The sequence below is a fragment of the Hevea brasiliensis genome, chromosome 11 (genome assembly GCF_030052815.1).
Source record: "Hevea brasiliensis isolate MT/VB/25A 57/8 chromosome 11, ASM3005281v1, whole genome shotgun sequence".
NCBI lineage: Eukaryota > Viridiplantae > Streptophyta > Magnoliopsida > Malpighiales > Euphorbiaceae > Hevea > Hevea brasiliensis.
In genome coordinates, this window is record NC_079503.1 from 75,928,587 (window position 1) to 75,949,422 (window position 20,836).

General features: G+C 33.4%; 1 protein-coding gene across 1 annotated transcript; it reads right to left on the bottom strand.

Annotated features, from left to right (window-relative positions):
- Positions 1 to 14,941: 14,941 nt before the first annotated feature.
- LOC131170644 (ubiquinone biosynthesis O-methyltransferase, mitochondrial-like) lies at positions 14,942 to 20,263 on the bottom strand. Its single transcript, XM_058130184.1, has 9 exons — positions 19,805 to 20,263; positions 19,447 to 19,536; positions 18,380 to 18,458; positions 17,724 to 17,801; positions 17,116 to 17,164; positions 16,579 to 16,628; positions 15,474 to 15,623; positions 15,244 to 15,324; positions 14,942 to 15,151 (listed from the first exon to the last, which is right to left on the bottom strand). The coding sequence occupies exons 1-9, from the start codon at positions 20,020 to 20,022 to the stop codon at positions 15,044 to 15,046; spliced, it is 903 nt and encodes a 300-aa protein (XP_057986167.1). The 5' UTR covers positions 20,023 to 20,263; the 3' UTR covers positions 14,942 to 15,043.
- Positions 20,264 to 20,836: the final 573 nt, after the last annotated feature.

A 20,836-nucleotide genomic window follows, 5' to 3' on the forward strand; every position in this document is an offset into this window, starting at 1 on the left:
GCAGAAACTTCGGTTGTAGCTCCTAGCAACTTCTTAATTTTTGAAGGAAACAATGAGTTATTATTTGATCCAAGCACTACTTACTTATATGTTAGTGTTAGAATTCTAAGTTTTGTTGCTATTCGTTTACAGGGGAATAAATTTTGATGCGTTAGTGACTAGTCTTTTAGGATCAAAACTACAATAACAAGTATGATTGACATTAATTTTGGAAGAATTGTTAGCTAAAAGTATTTTCTAACATACCATAAATTATAAAGCTAATTGGCGAGCCTACTTAATGTAAGGCAAGAGGACCTAAAAGTAAGTTACAGTAATAGAATTGCTCTAGATGAGGGCAAAAATATTACTGTTAGTAATTATTAATGGATATTGTAATCAAAATCGGTTTAGGATGTTAGTGGATTCGAGAAAGATAAGATGTTAGAAAACCTAGTCCATAAGGTTATAACGTAGTGACTATATAATGTTCTCGATGTTTGTATTGTAAGCTGCAGATTATAGTACCGACACGGGATTATTGTGTAGAGCTACGTGCTTCCTCGTGGTATAATAAATTAAGAATATTTATAAGTAATCTATAAATTGATATAGTTGCACCCGAATAGAGTACTATTACTGGAAATAAATGTGAAAATTTTAGTCAGAAATTTAAAACTTCAGAACTAGCCTATCAAAAGACTACACTTGTAAGGTAGCTGGAGTCAGTGACTCAGTTACATTAATGTGAACTACCTGTACCACAGTAATTGCTATAAGCTTAGAGATATTAGTATGACTTATCATCCTCAGACGGATGGACAGTCGAAACAAGTGATTCAGGTAAATTTTGAAACTCATTGAGTTTCTATAAATAATGAAATGAAATGATAATAATAACCTGTAAAATGTAATAAACCCTCGAGAATATACTGAGAACTTTTGTCCTTGAATCTGAGGGAGATGGGACAGATACATCCCACTAACAGAATTTGTATACATTAATAAGTGTCAAGCTAGCATACAAGTGGCACCCTATGAAACATAGTAAGAGAACGGATAACTCTAGATTTTGTGATGAAACTTCCGAGAACACAGAATAGTTAAGATGCAGTATAGGTCATAGTTGATAGACTAACCAAGTCTGCTCACTTTTTGCCAGTCTGGATGGACTATAGCCTAGAAAGATTGGCCAGATTATACATATATGAGATTGTAAAATTGCATAGAGTGCTAGTATCAATTGTGTCTGACAGAGATCCTAGGTTCACTTCTAGATTCTGGGGTAGTCTTCAGAAAGCCCTAAGAACTAGATTGAACTTGACAAACATTCCACCCAGCATGGATGGCCAACCTGAAAGGGTTATTCAGATATTGGAGGATATGCTACGGGCTTATGTGATTGAGTTTGAAGGTAGTTGGGATACACACTTGCCTTTGATTGAGTTTGCTTACAACAACAGCTACCAATCAAGCATTGGGATGCCTCCATATAAAGCTTTGTATGACAGAAAGTGCAGAACTCCCCTATGTTGGGATGAAGTTGGTGAAAGAAAGATGATTGAGCCAGAAATTGTTCAGCAGACATAGGAAAAGATCAAATTGATTAGAGATAGACTCAAGGCTGCGTCAGACCGTCAGAAGTCTTATGTTGATCTGAAGAGAAGAGATATTGAATATGCAGTGGGTGATAAAGTATTCCTTAAAGTTTCTCATAGGAAGGGAATTATGAGATTTGGCAGAAAGGAGAAACTGAGTCCTCGTTTCATCGGACCATATGAGGTTCTGGAAAGAGTAGGTCCTTTGGCATATCGCTTGGCATTACCTCCGGAGTTAGCAAGGATACACAGTGTCTTCCATGTGTCCATGTTAAAGAGGTACAGATCAGACCCATCTCATGTACTATCAGTTGAATAGATTGAGGTAAAATCCAGACCTCTCATATGAGGAAGAACCCATAGAAATTCTGGCTTATGAGGTGAAGCAGCTGAGGAATAAACAGATACACCTAGTTAAAGTGTTGTGGAACCATCGTTCAGGCCAGGAAGCTACTTGGGAATGTGAAGAGGATATGAGGAGACAGCACCCACAGCTGTTCAGAGACTAATGCCAGGTAAAATTTCGAGACGAAATTTATTTTAGGTGGGGAGAATTGTAACACCCCTATGTTCGGTAGTGCGTTCTACTGTTCCAGTGACCAGTGTTGTCCGGACAGCTAGGATGCCTAGAACTACACTTCGATATGAGTGAGGAGACATAAAATAATGAAATACAAGAAAATAAAATACAAGAAAAACAAAGGAAAAATAATAGCAAAGAAATGTAACCAAGTTAAGCGAGCCGAGAACCCTAGCGATGGGTGACCGCACCGGGAAGTCGCGGCGTGGACCATTGACTAGCCCTGGACCGCGGAGAACCCTGAAAAATATTTTTAAGACATAAATAGACATCTATTGAAGCATAAATACCATTAGAAATATCAAAAAAAAATTAATTAATTAGTACAAAGAAAAACGGGAAATCGAGAAAACGACAAAAATCGGTGTTACCAAAAAATTTGAAATGCAAACCAAAAAGGGGCATTTTGATCATTTGACACCTAGAGTGGACTTTTGACCTAAATGTCCATGAAAAATAAGTGGTATTACATTTTGAAAATTTAATGAAAAATGAAATTGAAGATAAAATGTAATTTAAGGAAAGTTGAGGGCAAAAGTGCAATTAAAAGAAATCTTAAATTAAACCAATTTTTAATTAACTTAATGGAGCACCACGTGGGACATTTAGTTGCCATATAAAGCCACCTTTGGACAGCACAAACTGCATCTCTTTCTTCATTTTTTTTCACTAGCCGTATTGCTCTCCCATAGAAACCTCCATTGATGTCCCTAAACCAAGCTCCATGCATCCATTTTCAAGCCATTTTCCACATGATTTCCTTCATTAAATTTAGTCTACACAGCTTGGGAAGTGTTATGGCAGCAAAAAGAAGCACGATTGGTGAGGTTTTAGCAAGCTCCAACAAGAGGTAAGTGTCCATTTTCTTCCCTTGCTTAATTAAAACTTGTGTTGAGGTTGTGGGTAGTATTTTGTTTGAAAAATTGAAAGAATTACTTGAATAATTATTGGGTGTAACTTTTGGCAGCCATGGAAAGGAAAGGTGAGCAGATTATTCTCACTTGTAATTGATGTTAATTGATGAGAATTAGTGGGGATTAAAGTGCTTAAATGTATAAGAGCTTAATTACCATGTGTATGTGTGAATTGTGCATTGAAAATGAGGTTAGGAAGTCAATATGGGAGATTGAAGTATATGTGTAAATTGGGCAGCCTTGATGTGCTTAAGAAGGCCTTAAATTCATGTATATTTAATGTTGATTTAAGAACAATGAGATGTATGTTATTGATCTTGGTTAGTTGGATTAAGTTTGAGCAATTAAATTGTTGTTAGACATGGATTTGATCAATTGAGTGTGATGGAGAATTACTTGAGTTGAATTTGTATTTGGACATTGATTTAATTGCTGGATATTTGATCACATATATTGTGGTTGGATATTGGTTGTAGTATATTGATATTGGACAATTGACCTAAGTATAAAGTGCATAATGTCTATTAGAATTGCAAAAATTTGCAATGCAAAGTGTGTTAGTAAAAACAGTTTGTATTTTAGGCTCTAAATGGAATTGTGTGACTCCAATTGGTATGAGACCAATTGGAGGTGAAACTAGGCACAAAATGTTCCAACTTTCATGAAAGAAGCTTACCAAAATTCTGCTTGTAAGGTAACTTGAAAAGTGACCAAATCCGGATTAGTGCAATTGAGGTCTGAAAATTTACCATTTGGGCAGCAGTTAGTGTTTAAGCCATAACTCACTCAAAACAGGTCCAATTGACCTGAAATTTTAACCATGAATAGTTAAGACCCATATCTACAAGTCTTATGAAGACACCAAAGCCTAGAATGACCATAAGCAAGTCAAACAGCTTGCACAAGTTCGGGTCCAAAAACTGGCCGAACCTAAAATGACCTAAAGTGACCAATTTTGATGCATTTTGACCAGCAATAGTAAAATGACCATAACTTGGTCCACATAACTCAGAATGACCTGAAATTTTGCCCTGCATGTAATAAGACATAGATCTACAAGTTTGTAGTTTTGACCGAAAGCCGATGGAACTAGGTCATCCGGCTAGGTCAAATTAGTATACCGGGATCCGACAAATTGCAATAAAACGCAATATACATGGAAATGAATTTAGTAACATGTGTCAATACTAAAATACTACAAATGTGACATATTGGTAATATTAAAACCTAATTCACCTAGACTGCATCGAGGGTTGACATCTTAGGTTGACTAAAGAAATAATAGAATTCGATAAATTAATTATTAAACCTTATTCTTAGAGACAGTTTAAATAAGTACTGAAACACTTCAAATTGTGTTTCTCAGTTAGCAAAGACTCAGGGAAGGGGAAGGAAACACTGAGTCAGAGCCAAGAGACAGTTATCAGAGGTTTGTGCACAACTAGTTTTTAACTGATTTTGTTCTGAATATTTCATATGATTAAATGACATATTTTTCTTATGTATTATGTTTAACAAGCATTGGATTTAATTCAATGATTATTGAAATTGTTATAGTATGTATGAATTTAGCTTTGTGAAATGGTATTTCCACAAGTATTAAGCATTGTTATGGATTGAATGAATTATGTTTTGGAAAATTATGATAGAACATGTTTTGAATTGTGATGGTAATTTTCATGAAAAAATGCAAATTTATGATTTGAATTGTGATGAGTATAAAAATTATTGGATATTGGAATTGACTTTGAATCGAATTATATTGTGATTTATGCTTACTAAAAGAATTGTGATATTGTTTTATATCTCACTATAGATGCTTGACTAGGTTATTACCCGTCTCTCTCATTTGTTGAGAAGACAATGGAATTAGTTGTGTTTTGATTACCATGGTACGTGCACAGGCTTAGATTTTCCTCTGATTTGAGGTTAGATCTAAGTTTTTTATCGTTATGGCCCTTGCGGAAGATTCGTTATTGTGATGTATACTGTGCACGATGATTCGACCTCCCCGACCATAGGGAGTTAGAATCACATCGAATATGGCCCTTTCGGATTAGTCTTGCTTAGTTAGTGAGATAAGAATGATTTTTGAGATACAGCATGATTTTTGAGATACAGCAAGGTTTTTGAGATACAACATGATTTTTGAGACATAGAATGCTTTTGAACTGTAAAGAATTGTGATTTTAGTGATGATTTATGTATAATTGATTTTGTTGGAACTACCTTAAATGGTTAGTCATGATTTGATAAATTGAATTTCGTGATCAAAGTCATTTATACGAATGATTTACATTATTGGCAATGAATATTTTGAGTTTTGGAATTTGATGAGTATTCAGATTTCCAAATTATTTACTGTAAATTTTGTCAATGTATATTGTACTATGTTTTAAATTATAGTTGTGCACCACTGAGTTCACCACTCAGCGATAGCTTTGTATACTGTCGCAGGTAAAAAGAGCATAGAGCAGTGAGTAATTTTCTTTGAAGACACATTCAGATCAGCTCCAGGTATATCATAGGTATACCCATGTACATAGGTTTTGATGTATGCATGTAATAATATGTATGTAAATTATTTGAGCAGTTGTATAAAAACTCTTGTAAAATATTTTGGTATGTAATTAAATGTAAATTATTGTAAATGTAAATTTGGAATTTCAATTATCTGAATAGTTTTGTAATATTAATTTTGAGTCTTGTAATCAATGAAATATTTCTTTTATGAGGAGATTGATTTGATTATTGAGATTTGAATTATGGGTTCAAATGAAGTTATTGAAGTTGTATTTGAGAAAACATATTGGAAGTGTGTTCTTTGCAGATTTTGAAGAACTGTTTTCTCAAAATACAACCGACACTTTGCCGAAATTTTGAAAAAAAAATTTATAACACCAGATTTTAATCGATGATTTAAATTTCATGAAAATTGTTTTAAAATCCCTTGTAGTATATTTAATGGATTATCGGTAGGCGAAGTACGGTAATTCATTAGGTGTACTACGGGATCATGTTACATCTTACAGAGGAGTAGGGTGTGACATGTGGGAAATGTGTGACATGCCTTAATTCTAAACAAAATACTTCATGTGTTCATTCTCCTTAATATAATCACATATACTACCTATAGCTTTCCAAACTTCAGCCTCAACTTTTCCCATTAGTAACAATTTCATCTATTGAAGCTCATCCATAATTAGTATTCCCTCCAGCTCATAGTTTAAAACAGTTGCAAGCCTTAGTAGCTAACTCAATTTAACTCCTGTCATTACTTTGATCGTCCTTTCATACTTAACACTAGGTATGCACTTACTGTCATTCTCATATCAAGAAATTGTGTATGAATTGGTGCCTACCAGACTTTCAAATAACTAAGTCTCCTTGACTCAATCTCTGTTCCTTATATAACCCTCTAGAACCAATAGCATGAGCTAAACTTGAAAAGAAAGAAAACTATCCTCTTATATTCAACTATACCCGATTGTCCATATACTAATGTTTAACCTATGTTTCTTGGTCTTTCTCTTCAAATTTCATCATCTCCTAGCACAATTGTGCTCTACCTATAAGATATCATCTGTATGAACCCTTTACCGTGCCATTGTACTTCCTGACATAATATTTTTATAATTTATTAACTTTACTTATACTCGACTTATGATTCATATCTATCATCGTTTATATTGTGCCCTTAACTTTTGTTAAATTCTGAAAGATTTCTCTTACTAATAGATTCTTCCAACACTAATTTCACCCTTATCTATGGTCATTAATTTAATCCTTGAACTTTCTAGTGATTTATAACCACCCATACTTGTCACTTCTCGTTCTACCCCTACTGTTGTTCTGTCGTTATTGCTTCACTGCAAAGTGATTCTGTTGGTCACACTAAAAATGTTTGCCTGACATTCATAATGAACCTCTAACTACCTTCTCACTATCTCAAAAGTCTAACCTAAAGCCTCTGTGTCATTATCTATCATTCTTTTCCTCTCATCATACTTTTTTTTTTATCCCTTAGATTGACTTTTATTCAACTTATTACTTACTAACTTCTTTTTCTCTGCCTAATCTTCTTGATACTATTAACAAGTTAAAAGAATCTTGCCCCATTGCTATCCACTTCAATTTAGAAATAGGGAATAGATAGAGTATGATCCAATCATGCAACTCCAAGCTCTACATTTTAGCCCCTGGCACTACCTCAACTATATCATGCTATGAGTATCACATTACTAGATTCCATACCTCCATCACTATTCTCACTAATGTGGTCTCATTTTGGGTTTTCCATCCTTATCATTCACCTTGCCAAGAATAACACTTAGCCTACCCTATATCTTAACTTTGTTCCTTTTATTATGCGCTCTTTAGGTTGTCCTTCCATTTATTTCCTTTGTCTTACCCAAAATAGAACTTGACTATTCTATCCCTGGTTCCATTCTTCTTCCTAACATGACAGTTGTACCTGCTAACTATATCTTTCAGAGTCTCTACCACGTTATCACATATCTGTGCTACTCAGATTTGGTCATTTGACCACTCTAGCTGGTACTTTCACTGGCATTTAGATTATATTGCATCTACAACCAATTGTCCAAACCTTCATTCTGCACTTTCTCTATCCATTGGCCTTCTGTAATTTATCTTCGCTAATTTATTTCTCTTAACACTATTATAATTAGATTATACTATTGTTTTGAATAATATGAAGTTAGAAAGGAACTCAGGAAATTGCTGTCATACCTTTATCGTATGATTTCTATTCTTATCCTTTAGCTTACATAATACCCTTACTACCTCGAGAACTGGTTCTGCAGCAAATTTTTTTTTGTTATTATTATTATTATTATTATTATTATTATTATTATTATTATTATTATTATTATTATTATTATTATTATTATTTTTCCATGTTTACTCAATTAGCTAAAACTTAAGATTCCGAGCACCTAAACCCATTATCCAATTCAAAGGATTTACATCCATCGTGATCTGATTATATATGATTCCTATAATGGAACTTGTATCCTCTCCAGGATAGCCGAGCCAACTACTCTCTACCACACTCTACAATCCCATCTAGGGCACTATTTTGTTGGTCACCATTATTAGTAATAACCTTCAATCCCTTCTGAAAAGATAGGACTATACCCTAACTTACTGCAATAAAGGTACTACATTTACCACCTTGCCAAAATCATGTCAAATTAATGACTCTCTTATCATATCATAGCTCTGTGAATCATCAATTCATAGTTTCGACCTTCCCTAGGTAGTAGGGTTATACTTTACACCTCACTAATACACACAAGGTATACTATTCTCACTAAACTCTAAGCAAAACATCTGTCGTACTACAAAAACGATCAGAAATTCCATAATGAAGACTAGATGATCTCACTCTATAAGTGTCACCTTTACTTTGCAACTAATCCGAAACCTCTGGTCTGATGGCAACTCTTGATGTAACTCTAGCTCATGCTAGGGTAACTGAGTCACTGACTCTAGTTATCACCCAACTGTGACCTTTCAATATTCTAACTCTAGACCCCTAACTAGGAGTTCCCAACTCCTCTGCAGATATAAAACTCTATTCTGGCATAACTGTACCAAAACAGAAGCCATCCGCAAACACCCTTATTATGGAGCACCACGGGGATGCACGCAACTCTACACAATAATCTTATGTCGGTACTGTAATCTACAGCTTACAGAGTAGACATCGAGAATATTGTATAGTTACTACGATACGTCCTGACAGACTAAGTCTCCCAATTTCTTATCTCTCTTGAATCTTCTATTATCATAAACTTATTCTGACTGGGTCATCCACTGATGACTGCCAACAGTGGTATCCTCATCCTTATCTAGGGCAACTGTACTTTTAAGACTCACCTTTATGTACTCGTGCCTTGCACGAAATGGGCACACCATTTAAACCCATACAGACAGAAACATAACATTTCTTGGAGTACATATCCTCATGACAGACCTCAACATGTCTGCTAACTCTATTTCACATTTCTATGTACTCCACGAAAATCAAAACACTAACTGAGGTACTTTTATATTTCCTGAGGTATAACGCAGAATTTAGAAACAAAGAATTACAGAAAAAGATAAAACAGAAACCTATACTCCGCATTTAACATCCTAACAAGACTCCTTTTACACTCCCAAGTATAGTAATTCCCATGAATCTAGAGCCTAAGCTCTGATACCAACTTTGTCACGACCCAACCTATGGGTCGGACCGGCACTAGGACCTGGGCTAGCATAAAGCCCCCGAGGCCTGCAGTAAACCTTACTGTTCTCAAACCCATGACTAGGACCACAATTTAGGCCCAATATGCATATAAAATAATTTAAATTAAACTGTTATAATTGTATTTTGGGCCAACTTAACCCAGTAATTATCAGAAACTAAAATTAGGGGAGCTCAGCTCAACCCTGTTACATCATTTACAAACTATTTAAAACTCATAAAAAATTTTCATTTGTTAATATAAAAACTTAAATGCATGCAGTCTCTGACAGGATTAATGCTACTACTAATACATGCGAAGTCCTAAATTACTAATTTAGAGAATAATAATACAATTAAGTAATCTTTTCATAACCTGCGAGGAAAGGGACAGCTTATTTTGAAAAAGGTCTCCTCCTGTAGCCTGAAAAAATATGGTGAACAGGAGTGAGCGTTCGACTCAGAGAGTAAAATATCAATTTTAACCATAATCTCTATAACTATCTAAAACTAATGCACCCTGTAGAGTGAAATGCAACATAGGCAATATTTTCATATCATAACAGCAAAAAGGTAATTTGGAGCACTCACACACCCGATAATGTCAAACAATACATATATGGGAGCTGATCCCCTATACAGCTCTCTTAATCCAAACTGTGCCAGTGAAGAACTCAAGCTCGGACTTCCACTTAATAAACCAAATCGGGGTCCCAGCGAAGAACTCAAGCCGTGTATACCCTGAAGGACCGGGTCCCAGCGAAGATCTCAAGCCGTGCCTACCGGTCCTATCCATAGCCAACACCACACCACACGCACGCTAACTCATGCACACTGCTCCAAATTACCACAACAATATCCATGGCACTTTAATAATTATGAATGCAACATAAACGTGCCTAGTATTTAACTACATAGATACATATTTATAAGTGATGCATGGACATGCTTGAACATATAATAATATCAAAATTACAATTAAAATTAATATTTTACTCACAGTACACCGATGGCTATTGTGGCTACTGGATGCAGGAAAATAGCTGACCTTGATCACCTAATAATTAAATTATAAATTTATTAGTACTAAGTTAGAATAAAACTTTAAAGAGGCAATAGACAGCCTAATTTATGTTAGAAATCCGGCAGAATTTCCCCTATACCTGGAACCTACCCAACCTACAAAAAGATTCAAATAACACTTCTAAATTCTCAATTTCCACAATCACATCTCATCAACATCAACATCACCTGGCCCCTCTTGGGCCCTCCAAATCAGACAATAGTCATAAACTTGAAAAATTATGTTTTAGTCCCTATAACTAGCCCTTTTGCAAAAACTGCCCAAATGTACTCTAAAAATTCTAAAATTTTGTCCCGCGGTCCTTAATAATATTATAAGGCTATTGCAAAAGGAATTATAATTTTCTAATCACCAATGAATATTTTACTCAAAATATTACTCAATTTCATAAGTTTCTAGCAACTAACATATTCTTAATTCATCCCAATTCAATATTCACATATTTAAACCTCCATCCTCAAGCTTCAACCAATCATATAAAATTTAAATATCATAATTTCAAATAATCTTATATGCCCATATGCTAAAATCTAACTAAAATCCATCTATATTTTTTCAAAAATATTCTATAATCACTCAAAAATTCAACAAATACCACAGAATATCTCCAAAAAATTTTACTTTCATCATATATTTTTCTTAAAATTTTTCTCCAATTTTTTCTGTTTAAGAAACACTGTATTTATGCTCCACAGACAGAGAAATAATGAAAATAATCTTACCCGAAGTTTATCTGTGTCTCAAAAATTCTAAAAATTTATTAGGAAGCCTCTGGAAGTTGAATTATCTCCAAAGCCTACCGGAGCCACCACCGGAACCACCATGCACGGTGGCCGGGCGCCGGTCTCCGACGACATTTTCCGGATCTGATCATACCATCATATTCCTCTCCTCTCTCTCAGTCCATAGGTGGTCTCGGATCGTCAATCCAACAGTCGGATCGTCGGAAATCTCGTCGGAAAGTCAAAGAAAAGCCGATTTTCTCTCTCCTCGCCGGCGCCGGAAACGGCCACCAAATCCGGCGAGGCTGGTCTCATCTGAAAGGGCTCGCTCTTAGGAGTCCATAGCCGCTGGAATCACTCCAATCGGACATCGGGATCGCCGGATACGAGCATTCAAAGTTTGGGACCCTTTTTTTTTCTCTCTCTCTCTCTCTCCACTGTTGGCCAAATTCCGGGGTGCTGCCACCGCTTGGGAGGTTGCGGGGCGGGTGCAGAGCTGCTTGGGAGGTCGCCGGCCGGTCACCGGAGAAGGAAAGAAGAAGAAGAGATGGGAGGAGAGGAGAGGAGAGGAGAGAAATTGGGGGGGGGGGGGGGGGTGGGGGGGCCGCCAAGCCTACTCCCGATTTTGTTTTGATTTTTTTTTTTTTAACTGGCAGTGACAGTGGAAATCCACTGTCCCACGCCAGGTCCCATCCCCCTTCCCCTTTTTTTTTTGGTTGTTACAATGGAATTGTTTCTTTAATTTTGATTTCTATCATATATAGTATGCAAATAAAGATTATTAAGCTTTTGAGGAGAAATGATAAATTATATATGTAGTTTGGTGGTGGAATGATGACAAGGCTGTTAATTTAAACAAGGGTAATTTATGATGAAGTGCTTAAGGTATAGCAAAATTTACATGTCAATTTATAAACTCAAAAATTGTTATAAACAAACAGGTCAACATAGTTTTAAAGTTGACTAGCTTATAAGCTATGACAAACACCTTTTAAAATAATTTAGTCCATAAAATTTTATTTCATTGGCAAAATAATTTCTAAATCTAAATTTTATTTAATATTTAAATAATTATAATACTCAAATACGAAATTTAAATGTTGGGACTATTTTATTAATAAATCGAAATGTCAGGGATTGTTGCGTTAATAAAATAAAATTTTAAGAATTAAATTATTTTAAATTGAAAAATAGTTAACGATAAATTTAGATAGCAAGAACTAATTTGTTAACAAAATTAAATTTTAAAGACTAAATTGTTGCTAAAAAATTTATATAAGAGATTAATTTGTGGGTTACGAGAGATTCCAAAAGTGACTTAGGTCATGTCCTGCAATATTAGATATTCTAGTAGCTATTAGTTATTTTAGCAGTTGTTAATTATTTTACTAGCCATTAACTTTTAGATATTAATTGTTAGTGATTAGATATTTAGATACTAATTTCAAGTAAAAGTGTTCGAGAAAAATAATTATTAAATTAATAATTAAATGTAAAAATAGTAGTATCGTGTTATTGATTCTAATTAAAATGCTCTCTCAATCTTTAAGAATTAGGATAAATAACTTTTCACAAACCTAAATAACTTTTTATAAACCGTTTCCCCGATATCTAAAAGTTAGTATAAATATTAGATCATCGAATACTATAAATAAGAGATATAATATATTAATTAAGGTCAAAATACATGTAGCCTTAATCAAAGCTTGCCAAATTGATCTTCTCGGTCCAGCAGATCCAAAAGTCGCAAAAGCTTTATCATTCTCAGAAGGCCTCAGCTGGGTGAAGAGAAACGGCTTCAGCAATGTAATTTTAAAATCTGACTCTCTGCTCATTAGATTCCTCTTCTTTTGGTCAAGTTGTTTCGGATTGTATTGTTTTTTCCTTGATGAGCTTTATTCTTGCTCCATTTCTTTTGCGTGTAAATCAGCAAACTCTGTTGCTCATTGTTTAGCAAAAACAATGAATTTTCAGTCTGGTCATGAAGAGTGGATCCTGTCCCCTGATTTATTATGATGTTTTAACTAGTGATTTGGCTTAATGAAAGTTATTTTCTCTTAGAAAATGACAATTATAAATTACCCTTTAAACAATACAAATAAAAGGAAACGACAGTGGAAGAATTAATGGCAAATCTATAATTTTGTCGAAAATAAATTTCTTTTGAATAGACAAGTAACTGATTTATATGGTAAAGATTAATGAATGTGAAATTTCAAATTCATTTAGTTGGTGTTTTCAACGCCAAGACAAAATGAATTAAAATATTTCATAAACTTTAAAAAGTTAGATTGATATCTAATAAGTAATTAATATGATGTTCATCACTTAAAATTTATATTATTATATTTTTAAAATTATTTTTCATTTGATTATAATTAATTTAATTTAATTTTTTATTTAAATTTTTTATGTAATTTAAAATTAACATTATAATATTATTTACTTCTTATCTTTTCATTTATAATCTTAACACCTTTACCAACTTACTTAATTAAGTATAACTATGTTAAAATATTTTTTATTAATAATATAAAATATTTATCTATTATAAAAAAAATACTTTTTTACGTCTAAGATTTTTTTTATTAATAATAATTACTTTATTTTATAATTACATTTTTAAAATTATTTAATTATTTTTTTATTTTAATAATAAAAAATATAATATAATATAATAAATAATATAATATATTAAATTAATAATAAACAATTTATTTTAATAATAAAATAAATTATACTATATATATACTTATTAATTATTATAATATTAATAATAATAATTAAAAATAATTTTATTAAATACTTAATATAAAATAATTATTATTAACTATTCTATTAATTATACTCATAGCTAAATCAAATATACACTAAAACTTTCCGCTAAAACTTTTCAAGTTTCATAACAAAACAATGGCAAGACCCATTAATTACGGAATTGGTTAGTGACGTGATTATTGACGTGTGATAACTTTATGTATGATAAAAATATACTGTTGTGTCCAAATCTTTTACATTGATTAAATTATTTATGCTGGTTCTGCAGGAGCAACAAATGTTGATGCCAAGACATCGTGATTCAAATCTTCAGAAGGAACTGAACCGCTACATACCAACAGCAGTTGCCTTTGGAGGAATGTATATTTGTGCATTGACAGTTCTTGCTCATTTCATGGGAGCAATTGGCTCAGGAACTGGGATATTGCTTGCAGTTACCATTATATATCAGTACTTCGAGACTTTTGAGAAGGAAAGAGCCAGTGAACTTGGCTTCTTTGGCTTTTAAATCCACTAGACTGTTTTAGGTGGCCGTAGGCAGCACTCACAAGGTTCCTGGGTATTCACCCTGTTAACGCAGCACCCCAGGGATAGAGATGATGCCTATTTTAGTGACTTCATTATTTCACTTCTTTCATTTAGACCTTTATATGTTATAGAATTACTTCCAGGAAAAATGGATCACAATTTTTTGCTAAGATACTGATGCGGATCTCAACTTTTGTTATTCTGTTTGATGCCCTAGTATTTTGGGGGTGAGAATTTGATAGTCCAACTGAGAACCTATCAAAGAAATGCTTTTGCGAATCTGTCTCCAATCAATTATTGGTCATCTTTTGCTTCATTTCTCTGGCTCCTAAAATTTGTATGCAGAGTTGCTAGTGGCGTGTGCATTCTCCAATCAGTTGTTGCATTTCAGTAATTTGCTTAATCTTGTACACTAGGATTTGGTCGCATTCCTGTGTTTTAAGGACTGCTATCTATGCTTTATTTACTTGCGAGCCCTATTAGGATATACAATTGCAAACAGCTGTGGGATTATATTTGCTTTCTATTATGACGTTTGCTTTATAACAAAAACAAAGTTTGAAGAAATTACACTTCAGAAAGTTAAAAAGTACAAGCAAAGTTGCCTTTATTGGCTATTTTCGGTACCAAAGACGATGAAATTTACACTGATATCATCAGATAGAGAACATCGTCCAGTGAAGGGGTTGTAAACTAATCCAGCCGTTTCTTGAACCTGAGCAAGACCAATTCAAAAACATAAGGACCAAAATTAATGTCATGTAGCAGAGATAAAGGAAATGTGAGAACCAAAAACATTCGTCTTACGTTGATTGAAGCACGTCGTAGCATCAGTTCCAGCTCTGCAGGAGTAACGAAACTTGACCATTGATGCGTGCCTTTGGGAAGCTGCAGGATAGCTATAATTAGCGACTCTAATGAAGATCCTCTGAAACATGACCAAGCACAAATGCTAAAGCAAATGGTCTTACAGCAATGCTCCAATCCCACGTGAAAAATCATCAAACACAAGAATAAAGGTACAATTAAAGTCTTACCAAACGGAGAAGGTACTCTGCTAAAACAATGGCAATTGCAAATGATCTCAGAGATCGATTAATTGTTGAAATCACAGTAGCTCCACCAGGGTTAGTTAATGCTGCCAGAGTCTTGCAGAATTCGGCAGGATCTTCTACGTGCTCAATTACCTTGAGTGAAAATGCATGAATTTAAAAACAAAGTTAATGCATGTTAAAACAGGTTTGAAACAAGTTGAAAATACTTGCTGAGCCCCCAATCTTTGTTACTATTAGTATAGCCTGGACATTCTATTTCATCAATCATCACACAAATCTTCATGTGTCAAACCTTAGCAGGTTTCTACACCATCTAAAAGCCAAATTCATAGCTATCCAATATGCTATTTTGTATTATCTACTAACATCATAACTCATTTTCTTCCATTTGCTTAACACTCATCACCCTGCTTGTAGGTGTGTATGCAAGCTGAGCCGAGTTTTAAACAGCTTAGACAGACAAGCTTGGCTCATTAAATTTTGAGCTCAACTCAAGTTCAGATTTGAAACTAGAGCTTAGCTCATTTAGATATTTAGATTTAATTAGACTCGAGCTTGGCTTGCATTTAACTTGTTTATCAAACTTGTGTTAGCTATTTTAGATATAATTAGGCTCAAGTTTAGCTCAAGTTCAGCTTACATTAACTTGTTTATTAAGCTTGTGAGCCTGGGCTAGAGCTTGAACTTGGACACATCAAGCTAAATCAAGACAATTAGCTAAATTACTTAAAAAAATTGCAAGTTTTACTAATCATTATCTAAAACACATTTAAAGATATATTCAATAAATCATAATAATTAAATTAATTATTATAATGACACTATTAATTAAATTATAATTGCCGCAAAATAATTTTTAGCACAAAAAGCGTTCACTTTGCTAAATGCACTCCGCTTAGCACATGTAAAAGCACTTTCCTATTTATCATTACGCTATTACGCTTCAGCACTTAGTAAGCAATGTTTGTTCTTTTGACTACATCACCACACGCACACACATATATACATAAATCAATTGGGATCTACAATTGAGCACACATGCATGCATGACTGCAAAGAGAGAGAGAGAGAGAGAGAGAGAGAGAACCTCCAATGAAATCACAGCATCAAACATCTTTTGCTCCTTAACTAGACTTTCTGTCCATCAAAAGAAAATATTGGATAGCATATTTATACTAATGCAATTTAAATATTTAATAAACAATTGAACTTCAAACTTGAACTTTATATATTTCTTGAACAATAAACTTTAGATGAACAACCACTATATGTGATGAATATATAGAAGATAATTTCCATGGAGGGATTTCCAAGAAAATATTTGATCTATTTATGGCACACAAGCATCTTCCATGCATGTTAAGTAAATAAACAAGAATATGTTTCTCGATTCAAGCATTCCACAGCAGGGGAATAAATACAGAGTCAGTAATTAAACCATGTAGAGAACTCAAGATGGTTCACTACTTAGATGGATCACTGACATTCACAAGAGGGTGCCAGCATCCAGTTGTAGAGATGAAGCAAGTTTATGAGACTAAAATAATGGCAATTTGAATGTATAAAGAAATAATATTACTGGAAACCTTGACCTATGCATGAGATGAACAAAATTTGCATGTACCAGCTGTTGTGCAACAGTATTCAATGGCTGAAGTCACTGGGTCCAAATCCTGTGCAGATAGATCAAAAGTATATATATTCAACTTAAAATTTAATAAAGGTTCTGAACTGCCGAAATAAAATAGGCATTGATTAAACACTAGCAATTCTCAATATCACACTTGACAAATATTTCATTTGAATCAGTTGGTTTGCATAACTTAGATGAATGTAGTGGTAAACTTGGAATTTTAGGAATTATTGGCACTATCAGTAACATGTGATTAGGAGATTATAATGAAAATAATCACACAGTTTATGGGGAAAATAAAGAATAGAAATCAACTCATTTTTTTCATATGAGGAGGAAACTGATGGGCTGGGACTGCAAGCAAGATCCCACTCCAAATCTGCCTTTTTGGTATCAAGGGAGCAATAAGCATCCAAATCTATGTCCTAGCCATGAATACTAATCAGTGAAGAACTAGCTATACTGGGAGTATCATGCACACAACAGATAAGTTGTTCAAAAATAAATTAAACGAAGGCATCCTTTTAGAAAACAGAAATGATGTAATTTTAACTGAAACACATATGCAAAGTGTAGTTTAAGATATGAAATGACCATACAGCATGCAGGCGTGCAATCTTGACATTTTTCTCCAAAGCATCAATGCCAGTTACAGTTGCTCCCATTCGAACTAAAGGCTGAAGAAGCAAAAGAAAAAAATCCATAAATATAACATTAAAAAATTAACATGCTACCAAGTTATGCTAATAATATTGCAATTATTAATTCTCTAGACAAAATATGAGGACATTTTAAGTGACTAGGAGCCACTCTTACAGAATCTTTCAGAGCCAGAACCATAAAATTGTAAATTAATTTTGCCAAAAATATGAATATGCTGTATCTGGCAAGGAAATATCCATAATGAATATACCTGCTATGTGATGTATAACAACACTACAACAAATTTAGACTTTAATATTGCGCCTCACATGCTATTAAAAATTTAAAAATAAATTGTTAATAAGAATTACTAGCAAGTATCTAACGATGTGCATAAATTCTATAAGTCGGTTTTTAATAGCACTTTCACATCAATTTATATGCATAATATTATATATGTTATTTATTACTTCATATGTTAAATTGATGTTTAAATATGTTTCATTAATGTTTTTTATTACTTTAGCATCATAGACTTGTTTAAGTCTAGATTTGTTGCAGTGCCATTAGCGGGAACTTCATAATTGCTTGAGTGTTAAAAATATATATATACCTCACAAAGAATTCCTCCACCACAACCAACATCAACAATGTTTAGTCCTTCAAAAGGCCTAGCCACGCTTGGATCCTTCCTGTAACAATTAAAATTGATAAGACTCATGGATGTGCAGTAAAAGAAATTTCTACCATTGTTATAACATAAAAATGGGACAAGCAGCATACTGATGAAAATATCAACATTTATATTTATAATTCAAACAATTGAAAGAATGTTTTCCGGCTGCATATTGCAATTGAAGATGTCCAATCTCTTGCTAATTTTACATCCTTTTTCATACAACCAAAAAGTTGGTAGGAAAAACTTGAATTGGATGCAATTGAGAGGAACCATTCTATCATCTTCTAAAACCTAATCTAATAAAGTTGAAACCAGGAGTAAGCTCATTAAAATACCCATCAATTTCGTTATCCGGTTCCTCAAAAGCCTTACAAACTGTTTTAACCTGTAACCTCTACAAGCAAGATGGCAAACACTCTTTAATCAAGTCAGTACTTTTACTTATTTCGGGCTCATATCTCCTGTTACTCAACCTAATTTCAATCATAAATCTTATACTGATATTCTGAACATTGTAAGTTTAGATCTTTAATCCAGACATATCAATTTTACAATGGGTTCTACTTCAGATTATTTCCAAGACAAGCACCAAATGAACCTTAGCTATTTCCAAAACTCATAAACTAATTAACTCTTTGCATAGAGTAATGCCACATGGATCAACAACAATGTGAAAACTCATTAATACCCTTCCTCATTTTTTGAGTCCTACATTGATTATGATAATTAATTAAAAGGCAATATTGTAAAAGCACTTAATTTTTTTATGCTAAAATTACATAATTAGAAAAATTACTATTTAACCCTTGCACTTTACCAAATTAACTACTTAATCCTTTATTTTTAAAAATATATTATTTAACTCTTCTCTCTATTTGAAGTAGTCTATTTTTAAAAATAAAGGAAACAAATAATTAATTTTATTAAAATGTAAAGATTGAATATTAATTTTCCCTACATAAAGGGAAAAAGGAAATAGGAACATTGTAAAGGCAATCAACCTGAAATGTCGACAAAGCGTGGAGCAGATAAAAGCAAGTCTAGTTGGATTCATCGCATGCAAAGGTTTACATGGCCCTTCGCGATCCCACCTGATTATAATAATTGAACATCAAAATGCTTTATCTGAATTGAATATTAGGCAGTAATAATATAACAATATTATTTGAAATAAAATGCCCATATCAAAATATTTTCACTGAATTGTTAACACTGAAAAAGAGTAAATGAATTTTAATTATTAAATTATAAACCCTAAATGAGATAGAATCAAAGGAGAGACAACAAATACACTAGAAGCTGAAAATAATAAAACAGAAAACGAACGGAGGGAGTGAGAAACGAAGAAAGCAAAATCACCAGGTGTCAGCAATGGCCGAGAATTTAGCAAGCTCGAGTTCATTCAAAGATGAAACGGGTTGTGATTTCTTGTCAGCACTCTTGCTAATATCAGACGGTGATGATTCAACTGATGAAGGAGGAGTAGTTGAAGTTGGCTGGTGAGAGAAGAATCTTCTGATGGCATTGAAGAATCGGTTAGGATCTCCAATTGCTCTCAGCAGCTGGTTTGAGGCCATGGCAGTGCTCTTCAACAGCAGAGGCAGAGCTAACTGCGAAGCTTGTATATATATATTGATTTAAATAAAACTGTGTGCTTTAGAGTAATCCATTCCAATGTGCTACATTGTCGGATAACAAAAAAGTTTTGTATAAATGAGCGTACATTTGTCCATCAATGAGATACTTGTCGAGGTCTTTTGAAGGGAAATCTGATTTCTTATTAGAAGAAGAAGAAGATAGGGATGAACAGAACAGTCTCAGACCTTCAAAAACCCTAAAACGTCTGTAGAAGACAATTTACACACTGAGAGATGCAAAACGTGGCTGAATATTCCTGCCCTATTTTTCATGTTCGCCAATAGCATGCCAATGCCATGCTTCTCCACACTACCTTCCATTTAGAGTTTATTTTTATTTTTTTATTTTCTCAAATAACTGAAATTTTTTTATTACAGGCGCAAGTTGATAATTCGTCTCATAATTTTTAATTATAAAATGAAAAATTTAAAATATGAGGTTCTTTTTTTTATTTGATTGTGAATTTTAAATAATATTATTTCAAATTAATAAGCCATTGATAACTTTAAAATGCCGAACTTAATTTGATGAAGATGTCGAAGAGGATCAGGAAGATGGGGAAATCAGAGCAGTGGAATTCATGTAGTTCATATTCGTGGATACAAATAGTCCATGCCGTAGTCATTCCATCTCTCATCAGTATGACTTCTAATTTTCTAGTTGACTTACAGAAATGGCAATGGATAAGTACTCAGTGAAAATTACTCCACTCAAATTCGAATCTGATTAATATTTTTAAAATTTAAATTCATC

Coding starts and splice junctions, on each gene's coding strand:
- LOC131170644 (XM_058130184.1), bottom strand. CDS start 20,022: ATGGCCTCAAACCAGCTGCTGAGAGCAATTGGAGATCCTAACCGATTC. Junction 19,537..19,804: donor TCGGCCATTGCTGACACCTG/GTGATTTTGCTT, acceptor TATTATAATCAG/GTGGGATCGCGAAGGGCCAT. Junction 16,629..17,115: donor ATACTGTTGCACAACAGCTG/GTACATGCAAAT, acceptor TTTGATGGACAG/AAAGTCTAGTTAAGGAGCAA.